Genomic DNA, 22,791 nt, shown 5'->3' on the forward strand with positions numbered 1-22,791 from the left:
CTGATCTCCAGCACATCCGCCTGACCCGTCACTGTTTACAAACCTGTAGACGGCCCGAAACGACAGAATGATGCTTCCTGCGTGAGCCGGACAGGTAACCCGCACCTGCGACTCTGTGAATACTAACACGCGCGCCGTTGCTCGTAGTTGCGCTCGTGTGCGAGAGCGCGTGCTACAAGTTTTGTCTCCCGTCAGCCAGTGAGTGAGTCGGAAGTAACGAGGGGGAGAGGGCCCGCGCGTGTTGTGGCTCGTGCTAGCAGCTTGGCAGGTGTCGTATTATCTCCTCTGCTTCGTGTGTCATCTCTGCTCTGCTTCGGACAACTTCAGCTTCTTAAAATGACGTCTGTTTAACGGAGTTAGCATATGCTAGCACCGTTAGCATTGCAGGATACAAGCTAGCGACGCTTTTGCTTAGCTTCGCCCCGTCAGTGCGTCGACACACTCCGGTAATTAAACTATAATTCTGGTTGTAACTTTTTATGGATAACGCTGCATAAAATAATCATATTCTTCACGACATCTTCTGTTGCTTTGAGTTGGGCCAGCCTGCGTTCTAGCAACAAAAACCTTGTCGGGGTTTTTTGTTATTTTTTATTCGCAGCCCAGACTGAGTCATTTAAGTGTGCAGAGACATCAAAATATTGAATTTGGCGAAGACAGACTGGTGACTGACTTCTTTATTCTTTAGTGGAAGTTGAAGTTGTGGCTCATGACTGAAAGTCCTTCTGCAGGGAGCTTTTCACAGCTAATAAGTTATAATTTACTGACCTTCAGATAGTTTTTGTAACATTGTTCCTGGATGTTAAACGTAATACAACATGATGCAGTGCGATTCAATGAGTTGTGCTTAAACAACAAATCATTTATTTATGTCAATTACTGACTAATCTTTAACACCTGATTTTAATAAATCACTCACAAACAGGCCCAGTAGCAAGAATCACTAGTTTTTTTTTAAACCCTGACTCAGATCTGGTACACATTTTAAAAACTGCTCAACTGTCTGTAAGTCAGCGGTGAGTATTAAATGTATTTCTTCATGATAGACAAAAGTGATTTTTTTTGCTGGAGTTATAGTTGGATCTACACGATCAGAAAGAAGCACATTTTCAGTGTTTGTTCCTGTTCATGCTGGCGCTGCTGCAGTTCTCCTCTTAAACAGTAGGTGCTGCTAATGAGAAAAGAGTGCTGTTAAACAGGATAACACCAGAAGAAAAGATGCACATTAAATGAAGAGTTTGCAAGAAGACACACGCTGCTTATGCAACAATGTTGTTGGTATGTAATATACCATAAACATCTGAACTGCTTCCATTCATCTGTATCAAAAGCTGGCAAAAGTAATTAAAATGTCTGCAAACAAATATCCCCTTTACATGTTTCTCTTGCTACGGTTTTAATGGCAGCAAGTTTAAGACGTTTAAGTTTCTAATAAGTGACCCACTGTGTATTTGCGATTCTCTAACGACACCATTGTCATAAATGGAGTTGCTAACGTAAACACCGGAGAACTATGTGCATTATTTAAAATGTGTTGGTTTTAAATAACCACCAGTTTAAGAAATTGTCAAGGAAACCATTAAAGTTAAATTATATTGCTACTTTTTTTTTTTACATTGCATATTTGTTTAAAAAGGACAGTGCACGTTCATCAATGGTTCTGTGTCACACGGTAGTTAAAAACCAGCCGGAACTAGTTGTCTATAAAAACATAACTCATGTGGCAACTGCACAAACATTACAGATAAAATAACTGATAACTCGTAAAACAATCCCCAATTAATGTCACGCTCTACAAGCTACACAGTTAAAATCAGCATTTTTTAAGAGTTAGTACATGACCAATTTGTTTTTAGACAATGTTTTAAGCTTCCATTAAATATATGTTTTATCACAGTTGAGTTTTGATTTTTATACGCCCATCGATAATCGACTGTATTATGTTATAGGAGTCACGTTTGTGTGTTCGTAAACATTTTCTTATCCTGCCCATGAATTCTGATCCGCTCAAGATAATTTAACAAAGATAAATGCACATTTCTACCACCACTACACAACATGACGCATAATCTTTCATTACTCAAGCTTCAAGGTCACAAATCAAGGTCAAAGTTTATACAAGGTGCTTGTCTGACACATTGCTGTACACTAGTCCCTCGTTTATGGCGGGGGATCCGTTCCCTGAAGCCCCACGATGAGTGAAAAACCACCAAATAGGAATAGTAGTACAAGTAGTAAGTACTAGTTTATATATATATATATATATATATATATATATATATATATATATATATGTATATTTATATATATATATATATATATATATATATATGTGTGTGTGTGTGTGTGTTTTAAACCCTTCCCACACACTTGCAATATTCTAAACAATGTTTCTAAACGCTCTAAGAGCACAGAATGTCATGATTTCCCTCTCTGTGCCTCCGCTGCTCTCAGCCACCTGCAAGCGCTCTCGGCCACGCCCACTTCTCTGCTCTGCATGAAGATCAGCTGATCAGCTGCAGTAAAGGAGCAGCAGGTGCTAAATAATTTATTTTAAACAAAAATGCCATGCCGATCGTGCGTCTCATCCATCAATCAGCCAGTTGTGTGCCATGTCCAATCTTATTTTGAAAAACCGCGATAGAGCGAATCCGCGATAAACGAACCATGAAGTAGCGAGGGGACTACTGTATATTAGTTTGTCAACAGGTGTATAAAATGCCGTGCACGGTGCTCTTTATTTGACTGGACTGTTGTAAAATTGTCAGCAAATCATTTTAAAAAGGCTTGACTTCCTGTTAGAGCCTAAACCCTCATCTTACCGTCTTCTGTTGACGTTTCTCCTCAGCTATAGTTTATTTGTAACTGGATTCCTGGTGTTTTGTAAAGCTTACAGTTCTCAGCTTGTTCTGGGCTCTTTGCAGAGCATGTGACTGTAAAGGGTCCTGAGCTCTCGCTGTGTGCCGATGCAGAGGCATGTGAGTTTGTTTAGCTCTGGTGTTCCACTCTGACTCAAATACAGTCGGCTGCTCCTAATCACAGATTTATCTACTTTAATGAGGCCACTACCATTTATTAAAAATCCAGTTTTGCATTAATTCCTCTCTGACATATTTGAATTTGAACTAAAAAACTAGTGGGCCAACACAATTTACAAATCAGGTTTTTTTCAGTCTCATTATTTTTATTTTACAGCCACTTAAGCAAAAACATTTATTAAATCTAACTAATCTGAGTTAATTTCAAAGTAGCTTAGTGTTTTTTACTGAACGCCCGTGAGGTTAGAGCTCCTCTTGTTTTTAGTGTCGGTTCAACTGAGCGAAGGAGCTTTTTTAAATTTGTGAATAATTTTTTTAATTCAACAAAGTGCCTCCTCTAGAGTTTAAGTTTTAATAAAATTGTTTAGTTAGGTTAAAGTGTTTGGAATTGAACCATTTAGCTCCTCATATTGTTCATTTGTGGCTTGGGAATATTCTTATGACGATAAATAAAGTAAATCAAAAGAGTGAAGTATGAGAACTTGGGCTCCAATAACTGCAGCCAGTTTTAAAGTAGGCAAAAGGGAAGTGTGTTCTGGAAACGAATGCAAATTAATAAATGAGGCAGCTTGTGAGTGAGGCTACAAGATTTTAGTTGCTCCTCACATGATCTTATGAATATTTCTTTTTGAAGTTGAGTTTCAGAAAACATAAGATTTTTTTTTTTAATTCAAGCAGATTTCTAAAGACTCTTTCTGATTTAACTTGTTTTCTAAGGTTCTGGTACATTTATTTGCCGTGCTTTACTTAACTTAGAGTAAGAATATACCAAAGCCTTCTTATTTTACTTCACTTTTCTTCACAGGCAGTTTTTAAGAAGCACTTGTCTCCATCTTTACCAATTCTTCTGCAAAGCACGTGACTTTTGTAGACTCACAAATAGGGATGCAGCTATTGAATACTTTAGCACTCTATTGGTTATTTATTAATTTATTGAATAATCTGATATTGTCCCCCAACCGTTTATCACAGAATACCTCATCTGTACCATAATAGTTAAATCTTTCTTCTCTGTCGTCAGAACTGCGTGCACTCTTGCCCTGTGCATGTGCTGGTACATCACAAAACGATCAATTTAGTTATTATTCATTAGAAACGTTAGAAAATATTTATAGGGATGCACGATATTAGATTTTTGGACGATATGCTGATATGTTAAAACTTGTTTGGCCAATAACCGATACAAATATTTTTTTATATACTTTCCTTTGTCAGAACATAGCCCTCTTATTTAGGCTTATTTGCTACAAAAATTTTGTACCAGCTGTAAGAGCTGGTGACATATATTCAGTAAGTCATATGATATGCATAGCACTTGAACTTATATTAAATGAAAAGTGTTAAATATTATTTATTAGCATTAGTCACCTGTGATGCTGTCTCTCTTGTGGAGGCTTGTTCTGGGTTTCTAGCTGCAGTGTGGGATCCTCTGCACTCCTGTGCATGAAGGACAGACTTTTTAAGTTCAAAGTTTTTGTCTATCCATTGTACCATAAGACTAATCATGCTAACGGGGCTAACACGACGTCCAAATGTCTGTGGTAAAACTCACCCAAGTGCTATCGGCTATTAGCTTCTCATTGACGTCAGAAATAATGACGGCTTGTAACTCGAGTAACGTTACGTCAGAAAAAATATCTACGACTGGGGACGATGTAGCGAGGCTCAGCATAGTCCAGAAATCTTCAGAATCCAACATCCTCTCCACCGTGATCAGGTCAGATAGGCACGCATGACATCATCACGTTGTACTGGCATCCTTGTCGATGGGTTGTCATACAAAAAAGTGTCTTTTATATCGGTGAGTTATTTTGATGGAATGGCCGATATTTAACTTTAACGCTAATATCGGCCGATACCGTGCTGATAATATTGTTCATCCCTATTTATTAGAGTTATTAAATAAAATGTATAAGTGAGCATTTGAAAGTTCACTTGAAATCAGCAAACCAAAAAAAAAAAAAACAAATGACAGGGTTGTGGGTTGTTTTTGAAAGTTTTTAATAATCAGTGGCTTCATACTCGTTCTTTAACACATGAATAATGTAATGTAACTTCTGAAGCTTTTCTGTCCCAGTAACAGATCTAACTGAGAACAGATGGACTCCCTAGTATTCACTGCTGATTTATTTATGCATGTCATTATGCAGTGATTTAAATATTACATAAGATCATCACCTTAAATTATTGAGGGATCTCCAGGTGTTGTAGAAGCTTATTTGGTGGAATGTAGAGAAGTCTGTGCCTTTTTAAAATAGAAATGTCGTTCAAATGAGACTTTCTTCACACCAGCGGCAGCAGAGATCTGTAAGAGCCTCTTTAGGAAGTTTAGAAAGCTTTTATTTTTGGAAAGAAGGAACAAAACGTTGTTTGTGTCTGCAGGCCTGTGGGGAAAAAGTTGCTCAAATGGTCTTTGTCAGATAGTTTTAAAACAAGGTAATCTTTCCCAAATCACTATTTATTTGTAGAAACTCGCATGAAGTTAAAATTTAGAAGAAAAAATGGCAAATATTGGAAATGTAAATTTACAGCATTCCTCTGCTTTCAGCTTTTGTGGATTAGTTTTGACTATATACTGGAAAACCGTATTATTTTAGGGAGAAAGGAGGATAATAAATCCACTGACTTACAGGGCGCATTAGTCTGTGGGTAGAGCAGATGTTCCCCAGCAAAACAGGGACATGCGTTATTCATGTGAAATCGTTTCTATTTTCATGGAGCCAAAATATCAAGCAGGGTTTCAGCCACATGGTTAATGGGTTTACGAGACGCCTTTGTTTTGTTATTTCTACTATTAATAATGTGAAAGAAAACACAATGCTATCCAGTAACACTGAGCGTTAAACAAACCATTACCATAAACGGGGAAGTTGCTCAAAGAATGGAAGATGAACAGCTTAACCTAGATTGTGATGCCTCGCAGAGAAAGTTGAACTCTTACCAGAATTTGGTGAAGAGGATTCGACTCATAGTTTACTGTAGAGGCGCAAAGATCTACTTTTTGGAGATTCCTTTCATTCCCAGTACTTGTACTTATCTTGAAATACTAATACATGCACACCAAAAATAAAAAAAAATTGGAATATTGTGAGAAAGTTCAAATTTTTTTCGTCAGTCGTTTCAGAAAGTGAAGCTCGTATTTTACAGATTCATTACACATAGAGTGAAATATTTCACGCTTTTATTTCTTGTATTTTTGATGATTATGTCTTAAATGATAAAAAAAAAACCAGTGTCTCAGAAAATGAGAATATTGTGAAGAGGTTGAATACTGTAAACTCCTGGTGTTACACCCTGATCAGCACATGAGCTATAAATGTCTCAGTCCTCAAGTCCAACCACTCCTGAACCAGATACAAGTCAGAAGTGTCTTACCTGCTGAGGAGACGAAGAACTGGACCCGGTGGTCCAATGTCCTCGTTTCAGGTGAAAGTAAATGTTTGTGTCATTTGTAAATCAAGGTCTGAGTCTGGAGGAAGAGTGGAGAGGTCCAGAATCCATGTTGCTTGAAGTCCAGAGGGAAGTTTCCACAGTCGGTGATGCTTTGGGTTCATGTCCTCTGCTGGTTCTAGTCCACTGTGTTTTCTCAAGTCCACAGTCCACGCAGGAACTTTTAGAGACTTCATGCTTCCTTCTGCTGACGAGCTTTATTTCCAGCAGGACTTGGCTCCTGCCCACACTGACAACGGTACCAACATCTGGCTGTGGGATATTCTCGTTCTCTGAGACACCGAGTTTTATTTTTTCATTATGTGTAAGATTTCATCATCAAAATGACAAGAATAAAGTCTTGAAATATTTCACTCTGTGTAATGAATCTATGTAATTTATGCGTTTCACTTTCTGAAATGACCGACAAAAGGAATTTAACTTTTTCACCATGTTCCCATTTTGTTAGATGCGCCTGCAGAACTGAAGCCACTTCTTTAAATATTCCAACAAAAGTCCAGAGGCTAACTCCTCCTAAACGAGCCTAAAGGCTGGCACTGCACCCATCTTTCAGTGTTACACACTTCAGCTACAACTGTATTAAATCTTTGAAGTTTCTATCCTCTTAAGTTAATAAACTTCATGTTGCTGCTACATGACACATTAATCGCTTTTAATTTATGAAGAATGGACAAATCTTCCAGAAGTTGTGTGTTCTTAATCATCTTAGGATTGCTGCGGTTTGTTGGATGTGGAAGGAGGTCTGGTATTGAAGCATTTAATTGATGCATTAATTTGCTTTTTTTTAATGACTTCATTAGCTTTGCCGTTTATATTCAATATATCATGGTGAGCATCAGGCAGCTCAAGGGCTTCTTTGTAATTTCAGCCATTCTTCACTGACTGTAATCACTGTTAGTGTTTTGCAAAGTTATTAACGGTGTTTAGAAAAATGCTTTATAGGTTTTGGTTTGATCATGGAGTGGGGAAAAAAAGCCTAACCCAATTTGTTTATTACTTAAAGATTCTTCTGTATTTGTTTATTGTGCTGACATTTATTGCATCCGAATAAACCGGGCTCTATCTACTCATTGCTCCTTCTTCCATTTGTGCCGTTTCATTGATGTGACCTCTTCTTTCCACAGAAACATCGTTTTCTTCTGAATTTAGACTGAGGAGAATCCCCAAGCTGTCAAAGTAAGCTCCAACAAGTCAAGGTTGCTTAGAGTTTGCTAGTCCCAGAGAAATGTTTCTCTTAGGGATGCATGATATTGGATTTTTGGCCGATTTGCCGATATTTTAAAACTTATTTAACCAATACCGATGTTTTCCCACTAGACCTACTGTACTTACAGAGACTACATAGCTTTCTCTGCTGTGGAATTAAAATACATTATTCTTCATGGTCTTTGTCAGTTAGGCTTGCTACCAAATGCAGATGCAAAAAGGGGGATGAAAATGATGCAACACTTCAACTTGGATTATGTTTAATGTCAAATGTATTCATGACATTTACTCTCTAACACAATGCCAACACTCGAACAGTGCAAAGTTGTAAATTTTCGCAAATCTAAACGACCTATTCACAAGCAACAAGTGAAAAGCGCACAAGTACGGTAGTCGAGCATTAATAGATATTCTTGACAGTTTCTTAAATTAAAAAATTCATTTAAAACAGCCTTTTATATCGGCGAGTTATTTTGATGGAATGGCCGATGCCCAATATTTAACTTTATCGCTGATATCGTCCGATACCGTGCTGATAATATCGTGCATCCCTAGTTTATCTGTTTATGGATATCAAGTAAACCACTGATGCAAAACGCCAGTCATCAGCAGTTTCAATCAGTGATTACTGCACTCATCCATAGATTTCAGTCTGTTTGGAGGGAATCCATGGTTCTGTTCCATCAGAACTTGGATGATCTAAATGAACTAGTAGAGGCTAGTTTGTTGTGCTGAAAGTCATGTATTTATCCAGTACTCTTGATAATCTGTACTGCTGATAACTCTTCGGTTTGCCATGTGTGTGTGTGCTCTCTGCCATCAGGTCCAACTGGGCCGCGGTCATGCAGCACCCCAACTTTGAGACCCGACACCCGCTTCAGACGGACGAGCAGCAGGAGACGGGTTTTGATCCACTTCACAATTTCAACAAGAACCGCAGCCGTATGTCAGCTCTGATGATTTTCAAACCTTGAGTATGAATTAGACATTCAGCGGCTCGTCTTGGGAACCCTATCGTAACGCCATCTTTAGACCTCTGGACCTCGGTTCCTTTCTATACATCATGTCCATCTGAGTATGTAAACAATTTGTGGAAGCAGTCCTACAAAGAAGGCAGGGCTGAGTCACAGACATGACAAACCAGGCCTTGGGATGAGCGCGTGTTTTTCTGGTTGTGTGAGAGAAATAAAATACTGTGGCCTAGCAGGTTGTGAATCTGATGAATATTCATTCTGAGCGTCCCTGCAGACTGATCCTTGAACTAATGTTGACAGACAGCTTTGACTTAAATGCACGTTCAACCTGCACGCCAAGTTAGACCTATTCTCATCGTTAGAGGACGTATGGAGCTTTACTTTGTATCACTGTCCTTTCTTCTGCTCCACTGCATGCCTTTATAACAGAGCGTCACCCAAAATTATAAATGTTTGGTCACTTACAGGCAATTAAAGGCCAGTTTCTTTTTAAAGTTGTTTGTTTAAGGCAGTGCTTCTTGATTATTTTCTGTTGCACCTCCCATTAGGAAGAAATAAACAGTTTGTGCCCCCCAACTCTCCGCCGCGACTGTAAATAGTATAATTTGTCTATAAAATCGTTATAAGTACACCTCTGTATAACATTGTATCCTTATTAACATTAACAAAAAAGAACTATAGAGCACCTTTAAGAATAACTTTTATTAACGTTGTTTTTTAATCTGTAACAGAAAAGACTTGAAATGCATCAATTTGCCTGAAATTTAAAATAAAAAAATGTAATCATTAAAAAAAAAAAACATGCAAGTTAGTCTGCTTAACCTCCCTTGCAAAAGAGATCTGTGATCTCAGTGGGACTTGCCTGGTTAAATAAAGGTTAATAAATAAATAAAATTAACTGTAAACATTTTTTGACCATCTGATACTGAAAAATAAAATATAATCAGTAAATAATAATAAATTCTAACTGATCAGCAACATTAACTCAGGAGCTCAATACTGGTATAAAAAAAAACACTGACCTACAAAACAAAAATGAATAAAACAGTTTGTGCTGATTTTATTTTTTAATCAAAATGAGGACGTCAGCATTAATGCAACAATGAGCACGTTTTGCAGTGCACAGCTTTTTAAAAAAAACTGAAGTAACATTCACAAAGCTGACGATTGTTGGCAATATTCGCACGTTTTCGCTGAAAAAAACTCAAGCGCTTATCAGCGTGATTGGAGTTTAATGTCTTTAAGTGACGCCTTAATTTATTTGTGTTCGTGCTGTCCGCTGCCAACATTTTTAGACACGGTAAACACGCCGGTCTTTCCTCGTCTCCCACCGTAGTCACTGTGAAGCCAAGCGCTACAAACGCTTCGTCATATTTCCTCGGCTTAGCTTTCAGGAGACTTCAGTTTGTCTCATTATCTCAGTCTTTCTTTTCATCCCTGTTAAATGTTTTTCCATGTTGTCTGTTTATCTGCACTTCATATCTCCTCCTCTGTCCTGTGTGCTCTTGTCCGGTGTAAAAACCCTTCTCTCTGCGGAAAATTAAAAGCATGTTCCCCGGGGTCACACCCTGGCATTGCCCCGAGCCCCCACTAGGGGGTCGTGCCCCACTATTTGAGGACTGGTTTAAGGTTTTGTTAGAAATGTATTCTCTTACTAACAGTTTGTGTTTTTGTCATCAGGAGGATCTCTTGACAGCAGCTCTTGCTCTCAGTCAACCTTCTACTCGTACAGGTACAATCTCTGTGTTTCTTTGTGTGGTTCTACCATGAAGGTTTAGATTTTACTGCTAACTGTCTCTAATTTGAGGTGTGGAGCTCATAAATGTAGTCGTCTTTTGCCTTATCTCTCCCTCCCCCACCCCCATGCAGGAAAGAATGGGACGACTTGTTCCTCAACAGTAATTACCTGGCCCGGATCCGGCAGGCTGGCATCAGCGGTCGGCTGAGGAGTAGTCGCTTTCGGAGCGTATGTTGGAAGGTACCTGCCAGGTGGATCGAGTTGGATTGAAAGGCGTTTGGGAAAGTTTATTGCCACAGAAGAGAGTTTAAACTAAGAAGCTAGTGTTCTGTTTTATTTTTACTTTAAAAGTTTTTTGTAAGGTATCAATTTGTGCATCTGTGTGCTTGCAGCTATATCTGGAGGTTCTTCCTGAAGATAAGGAGAAGTGGATCAGCAGGACCAAAGAGCTCCGGGCCCAGTATGAGAAGATCAAAGAGATGGTGAGGGTCTGGTGACCCAGACTGTGCCCATTTTCTTCAGTCTTGTAGGGAAATTATCAAATAAACCAAGGTCGCTTGTTTCTAAACCAAGAGCACTGTGCAAATATCTGAAATTACCGTTCATTTTCTTTTATATTTTTCTTCAAAGGAGAAGACTTGTAATATTTTAAGATTCTCTAGAACAATAGTGGTTAAAACTTCCTGAAAATTGAGACAAACATCTGGAAAGTTTTTCTTTACACATTTGTTGTTTTTATTGGTTTTAATCCAGACAGTTTTCAGATAACAGCTTAAGTAGGGAGGCCCAGACTTCCCTCTCCCAGCCACTTGGTCCAGCTCCTCCAGGGGAATCCCGAGGCGTTCCCAGACCAGGCGAGAAACATAGTCCCTCCAGCGTATCCTGGGTCTCCTCCCGGTGGGACATGCCCGGAACACCTCACCAGGGAAGCGTCCAGGAGGCATCCTAACCAGATGCCCGAGCCACCTGAACTGGCTCCTCTCAATGTGGAGAAGCAGCGGCTCTACTCTGAGTCCCTCCCGAATGTTCGAGCTTCTCACCCTATCTCTAAGGGAGAGCCCAGACACCCTGCGGAGAAAACTCATTTTGGCCGCTTGTATCCGTGATGTTATTTTTTCGGTCACAACCCAAAGCTCATGACCATAGATGAGGGTAGGAACGTAGATCGACCGGTAAATTGAGAGCTTCGCTTTTTGACTCAGCTCTCTCTTCACCACAACAGACCAGTACAACGCCCACTTCACTGCAGACGCTGCACCTATCCGTCTATCGATCTCACGCTCCATTTTTCCCTGATTCGTGAACAAGACACCGAGATACTTGAACTCCTCAACTTGGGGCAGGACCTCCTCCCCGACCTGGAGAGGGCACTCTAACCTTTTCCGGCTCAAGATCATGGCCTCGGATTTGGAGGAACTGATCCTCATCCCGGCCGCGTCGCACTCAGCTGCAAACCGCTCCAGCGAAAGCTGTAGATCACGACCTGATGAAGCCGAAAGATTATACATACATACATACATACATACATACATATATATATATATATATATATATATATATATATATATATATATATATTATTAATTACAGGGAAGTTTTATGTTTTGTAGTTAGACTTGAGGGTAAACAGGTGTTGTTTATTTTATTTATGTTTGAGTAGTTTTTATTTTACTGTCGAGCAGCTTTAACAAACAGAACCCATTTTAAAATAATCAGGTACATTGACTGAGCTTCAAATAAATGGAAAAAGAAGGTATAACCCCAAAAAAATCATAAACAAACAAACAAAATAAATATATATATATATATTAGTCACATGATTATGAAGTTGAGGAAAGGAACAACACTGGTGTTGTTGTTGAGAGAATTCTTGATCGTTCGTCTGTCAGACCTTAAATATTGTGAATCCTTGTTTTTCACAGCACATCACTAACCCGCGCAAAGCTGCAGGCCAGCAGGACCTGGTAGTGAACAACCCGCTGTCTCAGGATGAAGGGGTGAGGCTCTGTGCATTCACAGTTCCTTCATTTTCCCCTCTTTATCATGTTGACCCTGGTACTCATCAGTTTGTGTCTCGTGTGCACAAGTCTTGCTGTAATTTCTTTAAGCATTGTTCATTTTTGTGCAGAGCTTGTGGAACAAGTTCTTCCAGGATAAAGAACTGAAGGGGATGATCAAGCAGGACGTGTTTAGAACGTACGTGGATCTTCGTCTCTTTGACTTTTAGTGCTTGTTTTCAGCTGCTGCCAACATAAAGCGATGCTCTTTGTTCTCCATTGGCGTAAAGATTCCCAGAGATCCGTTACTTCCAGGACGAGGACGTGAGGACCAAGCTGACGGACATTCTTTTCTGTTATGCCAGAGAAAACGAGCAGTTACTGTACAAACAGGTAATGACACATGTTGCCCAAGTAGTACATTTGGAGAATTTAAAGGTAATTGCTCTTTGAATCAGTCTCTTATGTGCTTCTTAGCATTTTTGCAAAGTGACACTCTTGATAATTGTGTTTGTGTGCATGTGTGAAGCTCATAGTGCGCTGTGAGTTCAAACAGAACAAAATGCCTTTGATGAACCCTAATCATTGCCAGTGTCTGTATCAGGTCCCAGTAAATGAAAATGGCCAGTTCAGCATCTTCTTTCCAAACAAGAAGTGACACATGGTTGATCAGTGGCTAATAATATCTAAATTAAGGCTGTCGCCACAGATTAGAAATCTCATGTATCACTATTACACAACGTCTGATCACAAATGAAGCATACGTTCTGTCTGCATGCACCAGCACTTCTAGGTGTTTCTCTGTCTGCAGGGGATGCACGAGTTGCTGGCTCCCATAGTGTTTGTGCTGCACTGCGACCACCAGGCCTTCCAGCACGCCAGTGAGACCGCCAGCCCCGGGTCAGTTGTCCCCTTCAGATTGAATCTGTCTCCATGTAGTTGTCTTTAACACGTTCAGCCCTGCCCTTCTGCAGCCGTTATTTACAGTCCTCTGGACATCCATGAAAGTCGGGGTGTTTGTGTTTTTCCACAGTGAGGAGATGAAATGTTTGCTGAGTCCTGCGTATCTTGAACACGATGCATAGTGAGTTCAAACTGAGAAAACATTTATATTTTATTGTTTGCTGTTCCTGTTGTGTAGTTCGTGTTTCCCCATATTTACTCACTCCTCTTCCCGTGCAGCGCCATGTTCTCCCATCTGATGGACACAGCAGAACCGTGGTTCTCCAGCTTCGAGAGGGAAGTGAGGAAGGTCAGTTTGCTGCTTCAAACGTGTTCACTCTGGATTTGACTGTGCATCCAAACACATCGGCTGGCATCATAGGTGCGCTCAGCGGAAAGCCTGAAGGTTTCGGTCGTGCTTGATTTGACTAACGCTGCCTGCTGCCATGGTAACAGCAGGTGCCGTTTGGCTAACACAAGTTGAGCGGCTACTTTGTTAAATACTACAGAGGACCGGTGGATTATGCATGTGGCATCTGTTTAATTCAAACGGATCAGAGCTGCAGATGTGCAGCTGGAAACATGAAGCGCTTTTATCTGCCAGCTCATTGTGGCTGCTCCACTTACAACCTGGGATCATTTGGGTTTTATGTGGACTTCTTTTTGGAGTACTGCGCTCAAACCTGACACCCCCTCCCCCCCCACATGCGCGCACACACAAACACACATTACCCTAAGGGGACTGTGTAGTCTGTGCTGAAGCTACTTAAGTCCAATATGTGGAAAACGAGGCTTGTCAAATTAGACAAAATTGAACTGACATGTTTCATGTGACTATTTCACAATAAAAGCCCCTCTATTTTTCTATTTGTGCAAGTTCACTGTGAAGTAGCAGAGGCTGATGGATTTGCACCAAATATAGCCTCATTTAGTTCTGCTTCTTGAAAAGGATGGGGTAATAAAATAACCCCTCTTAGCTGCGTAGTGAATTATGAGTCCTTCATGCCCAGGTAGGCAATTTGAGAATAAAATACTTGGCTTCTAACAAAAAATAATCAATTTTCAGTGTTTCTATTAACAGAAAAAATGTTCAGCCATTAAGTATGACATAAACAGGATTTGATATGATGTAATTGTTTAAGCAGCAGACGTTAGTGTTTGTTTATTTTGCTCACTGTATCTTTATTTATTGCCCCTTTTTAACCCATGCTGAATGTTGATTGGTTGTTTCATGGTGTGCCAGTTAATTAATGAGCTGCTTCCTCAGGGTAAGGAAGAGATGCTGACCAGCATCCCGTTCGCTCGGCCCCAGGACGCTGGCCCATCCGTTGCCATAGTGACCAAAGTCAACCGCATCCAGGACCAGCTGGTGAAGAAGCACGACGTGGAACTACACATGCACCTAAACCGGCTGGAAATCGCCCCCCAAATCTACGGCATGTCCGTATTTAAACTTTTCCTTCATCCCAAGCTTTAATCAACACTCAGTTCTACACAGATGTTGTTAGTGTTTGTTGTTTTGTCTTTTGTTTGTAGCCGGTGGGTTCGTCTGCTGTTTGGCCGTGAGTTTCCTCTTCAGGACCTCCTGGTGGTGTGGGATGCTCTGTTTGCTGACTGCGTCACTTTGGACCTTGTGGACTACGTCTTCGTTGCCATGCTGCTCTACATCCGAGATGCTTGTATGCACCCTTCAGCTCCTAAATAATCCAATAAAAGCACATGTCATGTCATAAGACACACACAGCTGGAAGAGAAAGATTGACTCTGTTTCATTTAGTTATATGGGGTCATATTTCCTCAAGCAGAACGCAGTCAATCCTTTTAGTCATACCTCTTTTTTCTTCTTCTCTAAGTGATGTAACTTTATCTGGCAGGCTGTCTGTCTTTATAGGAGAGGTTTGCAGGAAATTGAAGTTTACACTGAACACAGCACAAATGTAGCACACTCTAGTCCTCTGCTAGAAAGACTTTTCATTGAGATTCTAATAACAATTTATGCTCTTTAAAAGAATATAGCATAGCTGATTAATAAAGGTGCTTTTTTGTTTGTTCTTATAGTAATTGCTAGTAATTTCCAGACCTGCCTGGGCCTGCTGATGCACTATCCTCCGATTGGAGACATCAACGCTTTGCTGCAAAAGGCTCTGTTCCTCAGAGATCCCAAAGTAAGCCATCTTTAAACCAGAACGTTATTTTTTCTGTCGTATGATCTCGTTTTCTGCTGCTTAACTTGCCGTACGTTGAAAGAAGAAAAGAAAGTGAGCAATGTTGAAATAAATATTGCAACGGTTGTGTGTGTGTGTGTGTGTGTGTGTGTGGAGGGCGTGCGGTGCTTGGAGCTGGGATATGCCTACTCCTACACCCTTACTCAGTATCTGCCATGCTTAAACAGTGATTTATTTTAATTTCTGAGAGATTTGCAGAAGTGAAACACCTACACGCAAAGCTGTGGGTTGAAATCCTCGAGCAACAGGTGTGTAGTTTATACCCAAAACAGCATACTTAGTGCTGTGACACTGTGAACAAGTGATAAGGTTATAAAAAAAAAAAGGGGGGAAGTTAAAATTGGCGGCAAATGTGTTTGTTCCAGTCCCTCACATTAAGGTGGTTATTGGGGACCACAGGGCACTTTTACTGTAACTACATGAAGCACAGATGGAGGGAACTTTGAAGCTAACGCCTGAAAATTGTTCATTATTTACATTTTCTGATTATAAACAAAGCATTATACAGTGAGGAAAATAAGTATTTGAACACCCTGCGACTTTGAAAGTTCTCCCACTTAGAAATCATGGAGGGGTCTGAAAGTTTCATCTCAGGTGCATGTCCACTGTGAGAGACATAATCTAAAAAATAAATAAATAAATCAGGAATACAATGTATGATTTTTTAAAATAATTTATTTGTGTTACTGCTGCAAATAAGTATTTGAACACCTGTGAAAATCAATGTTAATATTTGGTACAGTAGCCTTTGTTTGCAGTTACAGAGGTCAGATGTTTCCTGTAGTTTTTCACCAGGTTCACTGCAGCAGAGATTTTGGCCCATTCCTCCACACAGATCTTCTCTAGATCTGCCAGGTTTCTGGGCTGTCGCTGAGAAACAGAGTTTGAGCTCCCTCCAAAGATTTTCTATAGGGTTTAGGTCTGGAGACTGGCTAGACCACTCCAGAACCTTGATATGCTTCTTACAGAGCCACTCCTTGGTTCTCCTGGCTGTGTGCTTCGGGTCATTGTCATGTTGGAAGACCCAGCCACGACCCATCTTCAATGCTCTGACTGAGGGAAGGAGGTTGTTCCCCAACATCTCACAATACATGGCCCCGTCATCCTCTCCTTAATACAGTGCAGTCGTCCTGTCCCATGTGCAGAAAAACACCCCCAAAGCATGATGCTTCCACCCCCCTGCTTCACAGTAGGGATGGTGTTTTTGGGATGGTACTCTTCATTCTTCATCCTCCAAACACGGTGAGTGGAATTAAGACCAAAAAGTTCTATTTTGGTCTCGTCTGACCACAGAACTTTCTCCCATGACTCCTCTGGATCATCCAAATGGTCATGAGCAAACTTCAGACGGACCTGGACGTGTGCTGGTTTAAGCAGGGGAACCGTCCATGCCGTGCATGATTTTAAACTAAAGGAGTTTAAATGAGTTGTTCAGGTTTCAGTTCTCTTATTTTTATTCATTTTCACTTCTTTGAACATGTTACTCTGCTTCATGTCTGTTGTTGATACATTTAGGCGTCGGTTTGGGAGAGGATTTGGTTTTCTGCCACAGTTATGATAATAAATGCAGCGTGATTTATTTATTTATTTTTTTAAACGTGACGTTGAAAAGACTAGTTCCTGCTGTGAAACTGCTGCTTCCTCCTCCGTCGGGGTTCATGTGATGCAGAGGCCGTTGCGCTGACTGAAAACAGAACTGGATGTCAACACTTTGAGCACTTGTGTGACTCTCAGTGCAAACGGAGCTTAAAATGCTTCATTTAAAAGTCACACTTTTACACGTGAGCACTCAGAATCATTCACAGTGAAACAAGCTGCTGTTTTCCTGCCTTCAGATTTCAGTACTGTGAATTTTTAGGGCTTTCTTCCTCCTGCAGTGCACGTGTTTCTGACTTCTGGAATCAAACCTTTATTCTGTTTTCTAGCCTGCAGAAATTTGATATATATTTAATTAAACATGTAATATTTACTTGTTTATTTAATCACGCATAGATTAATTATAAGTCGTTAACTCTCTTGATTTGTTTGTTCATTAGCAACACAAACACAATAAATTGATTTCACTTCCTTTTTGTAGAACAATCCTCGCCCGGTCAACTACCAGTTCCAGCAGAACCTGGATTACTATAAAACCAGAGGAGCGGACCTGATGAACAAGACACGGTACGATCCAAACTAATTCTCCAGCATCCAGTTTTTTTAATTTAATGGTTAGGATGGTGCAGGAGTCCTGTGAAATGTGTAGTGAACCTGATCTGACCTCAAATCTTGATCAGATGAACAGTGACTGTTATTTCATTGATCTGCGTCCAGAAATACAGTTTGAGCCATCTGGTGACTTTCTTTCTTGAATTAATCAAGCAGAAAAGACAATTCTCTATGATCATCACTGTTTTACAAATGTTTGATAATCAAATTGTGTTAGTTCACTCAATGTTACAGGTTGAAGAGAACTACTCATTTTTATTTTACATAAACAGTAAGTAATGATTTTTATTCCTCATTCAAAGAAGAAATCAGGTTAATATGCATTTCTTGATTTTCTGTCTTCAAGGAGCAAGCTTTTGTAAGTATGTTAAAGGTCGGTTTCGGTCAACTAAAATGTTTACCGAGGAAAAATGTCATGTTTAAACTTTTTCAGAAGATAATAAGAGGGAGACGCCACGAAGTCTGGTTTTTCTGCAATTATCTTTCTGTTAGTTGTTGAACAATCTCATTCTCTGACCTCGACTTATGATAACATCTTACATCACAAACCACACCTTTTCCTGGTCCATCGACCAATCAAAAGCTCTCAAATGACCCGGAAGTCGACCCATTTAAAATGTGGCAACTTCCCGGTTCTGTTAGAGTCTGGGAGTGATAGAGAGTAAGAGTCTCAGAGTGATGGAGGTTCTGAAGAAGTTCTAGAGTCTGAGAGTTCTGAAGGCTGAAGAAGAAAACTCTGATGTCCGATGGAGAAACTCTGATGTCTGAAGCCCGGAGTGCTTCCGTTGGAATACAGAATGCAGTGACGATGTTGGGATTATAATTTCTGGTTGAACACCACGTACGACTCTCTAAGGGTTTGGCAGTTCTCACGGAGACGCTGAAAGAGTCAGAAAGGAACCTACGCCGATGCTGATTCCATCGTCAACCAGGTAGAAGGTTCTATTTTCGACTAAGTGTACCGGAGGCCAGCTGATATCTGATGGAGCGTGCACGTTCTGGTCATAACAGATTAATTCCCTCACAAATCTCTCTGTAAGATAAATCTCCATCTCCATCTTAAACTCTGCTTTCTCATAAAATCAGTACAGATATTTTAGAAATATCTGAAGCAAAGTCCTCAATCACCGCCGTGTGATTGAAGCTCATTATTTGTGAAACTTGTCTGTTATTATTTTCATATTTTGCCAAATTAATGTAAATGTTTGATGTTAAACTTTGATTCTGAAAATAAATGACCGCATTCATTTGATGGGTCAAAGATAATAACGTCTCTCGTTCGCATTTCTGTTAAAATTCAATGCACGACATTACACAGTCAGAAAGATGAGGAACTCGTGAAAATTGTATGCATATATCTCGTATATGTACTACTACAAATGGAAGCTGTCAGGAATTTATTCGTTGTTGTTTTTTTTTAATAGTTTATCTGTTTTGTGTGTTTTAACCTTCTAAACAATTTCATTTGGTTTTGCGCTTATTCCTTGAGGCAGCAATCGTTTTGTCTGATTATATTTAAAGCTTCAAATATGTCATTGCCTGCTGTATATTACAGCTGGAGATCACGTGTCTGTTAGCAAAAAATCTTGTGAACTATCTTGTGAACTAGTTGACCCTTTTTAAATGAAACTTGTTGATATGACGCGTCTGAAAACGTATTTAGTTGAATCAAATTTTATCATGTGGTTATGAGTACTGCTTTTTATTACGATGGAATAAATTGTAGATTTTTAGTCTGAGTATATTTTTATTAGATGTGTGCATGATTAGACTGGGAGATCGTGGGATTGGAACGATTATGAATCTACCAGAGCAACTAATAAACTAAAGATTATGATGAACGGCATAAAAGTTTTACATTTAGGTAAAACTACAAGACTACAAATCTGTGTTCCAGAGACTTGTAGTCTATTCAGACATTTTCCTTTTGTGCAGCTTCAGATATCACTTTCGAACAGTTCAGTTCTTGTTTTTAGGTGATTCCTGGAACTAAGTGCCCCCCAAAATACCTCAAATTGGAACTTTCAGGAAGTTTTTTTTTTTTTTTTTTTTTTACTGCACAGCGTTCAGCATGAGGTTGAAAATCTACAGAAGTTGAACAAAAATAAAAAAGGATGTGAAAATCTCACGGGTGCTAAAATTTGGTCAATAATTTAGTTTTTCTTCTATATCTCGATAAGTTGTGTCTTTCTTCTGTTTCAGGTCAAGTTCAGTGCCAAAAGTGGCTCCTCTCAACATGAACAAGGTCTCCAGCAGCCTGCTGAGCTTCGGCAGGAAGCTCATGGGTCCGGCCGTGTCCAGTGCGTCCCCCATCAACTCCGAGGTGCACCCGTCCACGTCCTTCGCTGCGGCGCCTGCGCCCGTCCTGCAGCACCCACTCGCTGAGCCCCCTCCCTCCTCAGCCCCGCCTCCGAGCCACGCCCAGACTCAGAACTACCGTCTGCTCAAGTCTGAAAGCATGCCGGTCCATCTCAGTAAAGGTGAGCAGCAGGACGCCGAGACGCAGCAGAACTGGTCTGGGTTAGTTGCAGGACACGCGACACATTCTGCTGATCCACTAACGTGCTTCTTTATTTTTTACCACTTTAATAAACTCGAGACTTACCTGCATGTTGAGATGAACATGTTCAGACGTGGGTTTGTGTGGCAGCATCAGCTGTGACTCTCTTGTCTGTTAGATGGACTTTCAGGTGGAGTGTCTCTCCAAGCAGAGGCTCACACTGAAGCACAAGGTAACTGCTGCCATGGCAACGCCTCGTGTGACATCCCTCTCGCTTCTTTCCAGTGCTTTTTGTCTTTGACACCGCATGTTGAGCAAATACCACGCTCTTCACCCTTTGTTTGCTTCTTGGTGGAAATGATTCAAGTAAGGGCTTGTGCAGTGCATGTGCATGTGATGATGACCTCTGACCAGCAGAGGGCGATCATCTCCTGCAGTGGAGCTGATGGCAACAATGATGTTTGATGCTTCAAACAAGTTGCCACATCTTTGTAATGTTGTTTGTGTCACAGTAGCTATAAATTTGTGTTACCTCTTTTGTTTTGGTTGGTTGATGACCATGTCTTTCAAAATAAACATCATTTGAAACAAGATGATCGCATAACCCCCTGCAGGTTGTTGCTCTGCTAATGATTAAATATTACACTGCTTAAAGTTGAATTGATTAGAAGTTAAAAAATATTATGGGGTGCAGAATTATCTTAAAGTAGAATGATTATGTTGTGAAAAGATTCTTTAGTTGTGTGTTGATTGATGCATTCAGGGTTCAACATTCCCCACTGCCTTTTAAGTTTTATGTTAAGGAAATGAAAATAAGATGGAGTTTAAATGGTGTGAATGTAAAACCAATCAGATGTATTTGTCCAACTTGTTAAAGTGTATTTTAATAACTTTTGGTCAATGTTTCTCCCTCTGTTGTTTTTAGGCCAAAGTTTCAGGACAGTCAGCTCCTCCACAAGTACAGAGAGCCTTTCTGGTGGGCGGGGTCAGTCCACCACCTCCCCGCCTCTGCCCGTCTCCAGAGGAAGTGATGTCAGCGCTTCGTCTCCTCCCCCTTCTGCCACCAAGAAAGAATCTTTCTTCAGCATCACACGCTCTCGCTCCCACAGTAAAACCATGGGCAGAGGGCGGGAGACGGTGAGATGTTCTGGACTTTACCTGATCAGCTTCTTATCCCTTTTCTTCATCATCTTCTGGGATTGTTTCTGTTTACCAACAGGAGGAGGATCTGGAGGCCCAGGTCTCGTTCCTGCAGGGACAGATTAACGACCTGGAGGCCATGAGCAAGTACTGTGCCAAGATGATGAATTCACACATCTGTGAGTCTTATAAAAATTACAATCTGCGCACATACGTTGTTTGAATTAACCATGAAGTGGCAGATTGACTAATGACTCCCTGATGATTGGTTCTCTGCAGGTAAAATCCAGGAAGTGATTCTCCAAGAACACCTGAAAAAGGAGGATGAGGTCCTGGTGTCACTGGCTGGACTCAAACAGGTGAACTTGTGAGCCCATGTTTCTGCCACGTCAGGTGCGTTTTCATGACTTCTCTCCTCCTGCCAGATCAAAGACATCCTGAAGGGGGCGCTGCGCTTCAATCAGAGTCAGCTGGAGTCTGAGGAGAACGAAGAGATCACCATCGCTGACGATCACTACACCGCAGCAGCAGCGGCGGCTGCGGCGGCTGCGGCGGCAGCAGAAACGGCTCTAAACACGATCGTTCATCACAGCGAGGTCCAATCAGGAGAAGATGGGAGGCGGAGCCGAGACCCCCACCTGGACGGGTGCGTGAGCGACGAGGAACCAGCGGTGACACCGCCCGAGCAACAGGTTAGCAGTCTGTCAGCTGAAGGCAGACATCTTGAATTCAGTTGGAGTCAGTCATTGATTACTTTTATAAGTTTGATTAAAAACCCATCCACATGAGATATTTTGCTAACAGACGGATAAATGAATGTATGGACAAACATTGTCGATAAACATTGGAATAGCACGACATGTGTAATCGTGTTTCACTCGGGTTTGTTTCGAACGGTCGGGTCTCCTCGTGTACACAACGTGCACACGTTTGATTCTTTTACCGTTGCAGGCGGCGTCTCTGGGCTCAGAGGGGAAGAACTGGGACGATTACATCCTCGTGTCCCAGGACGGAGACCTGCTGGCCGAGGGCAGGGACGGGGGAGGGGGCGGCGCCGTGCCCGAGCACACGCTCGCTATAAGGAGAGGGCGTGGTGTGGTGCGAATGGAGCCCGAGGGTGCCCCAGGGACTTTCCACGACCCGCTGATGGCCGGCACCACCTCGGGCTCCTCCAGCCCAGAGGAGGGCTCCACCCACAGCAAGGACTCGGACTTTACCATTGTCAACCCCAACGACCTGTGAATGAGAACATCGATCCTGTTCCCCTCTGCTTCAGAGTCCATTTGGAGGGGAGGGGGTCTGGTGAACAAAAACTGACTTCAAAAGGGGGGGGGGGGGGGGGGGGCGACACCGAGAGTTGTGCACCACCGGCC

At 41.1% G+C, this 22,791-nt stretch overlaps 1 protein-coding gene across 1 annotated transcript; it reads left to right on the forward strand.

Annotated features, from left to right (window-relative positions):
- Positions 1-22,664, forward strand: tbc1d5 (TBC1 domain family, member 5). The gene is made up of 23 exons (XM_037693161.1): positions 1-94; positions 7,613-7,664; positions 8,518-8,636; positions 10,349-10,400; positions 10,538-10,646; positions 10,799-10,888; positions 12,329-12,403; positions 12,535-12,602; positions 12,694-12,796; positions 13,215-13,303; positions 13,437-13,487; positions 13,586-13,655; positions 14,613-14,785; positions 14,882-15,024; positions 15,404-15,510; positions 17,648-17,733; positions 19,981-20,258; positions 20,457-20,510; positions 21,204-21,415; positions 21,498-21,597; positions 21,698-21,777; positions 21,844-22,110; positions 22,370-22,664. Exons 3-23 carry the CDS (start codon positions 8,537-8,539, stop codon positions 22,658-22,660), a joined length of 2,598 nt encoding a protein of 865 aa, XP_037549089.1. The 5' UTR covers positions 1-94; positions 7,613-7,664; positions 8,518-8,536; the 3' UTR covers positions 22,661-22,664.
- The last annotated feature ends 127 nt before the right edge of the window (positions 22,665-22,791 follow it).

This window comes from Nematolebias whitei, chromosome 19, assembly GCF_014905685.2.
Source record: "Nematolebias whitei isolate Nwh7 chromosome 19, NemWhi1, whole genome shotgun sequence".
Lineage (NCBI taxonomy): Eukaryota > Metazoa > Chordata > Actinopteri > Cyprinodontiformes > Rivulidae > Nematolebias > Nematolebias whitei.

Bases quoted from the DNA above. Each gene is read 5' to 3' on its own strand.
- tbc1d5 (XM_037693161.1), top strand. From the start codon at position 8,537: ATGCAGCACCCCAACTTTGAGACCCGACACCCGCTTCAGACGGACGAG. The intron at 8,637-10,348 runs GTATGTCAGCTC...TTTTGTCATCAG, and splicing joins TTTCAACAAGAACCGCAGCC to GAGGATCTCTTGACAGCAGC. The intron at 12,603-12,693 runs GTACGTGGATCT...ATTGGCGTAAAG, and splicing joins AAGCAGGACGTGTTTAGAAC to ATTCCCAGAGATCCGTTACT.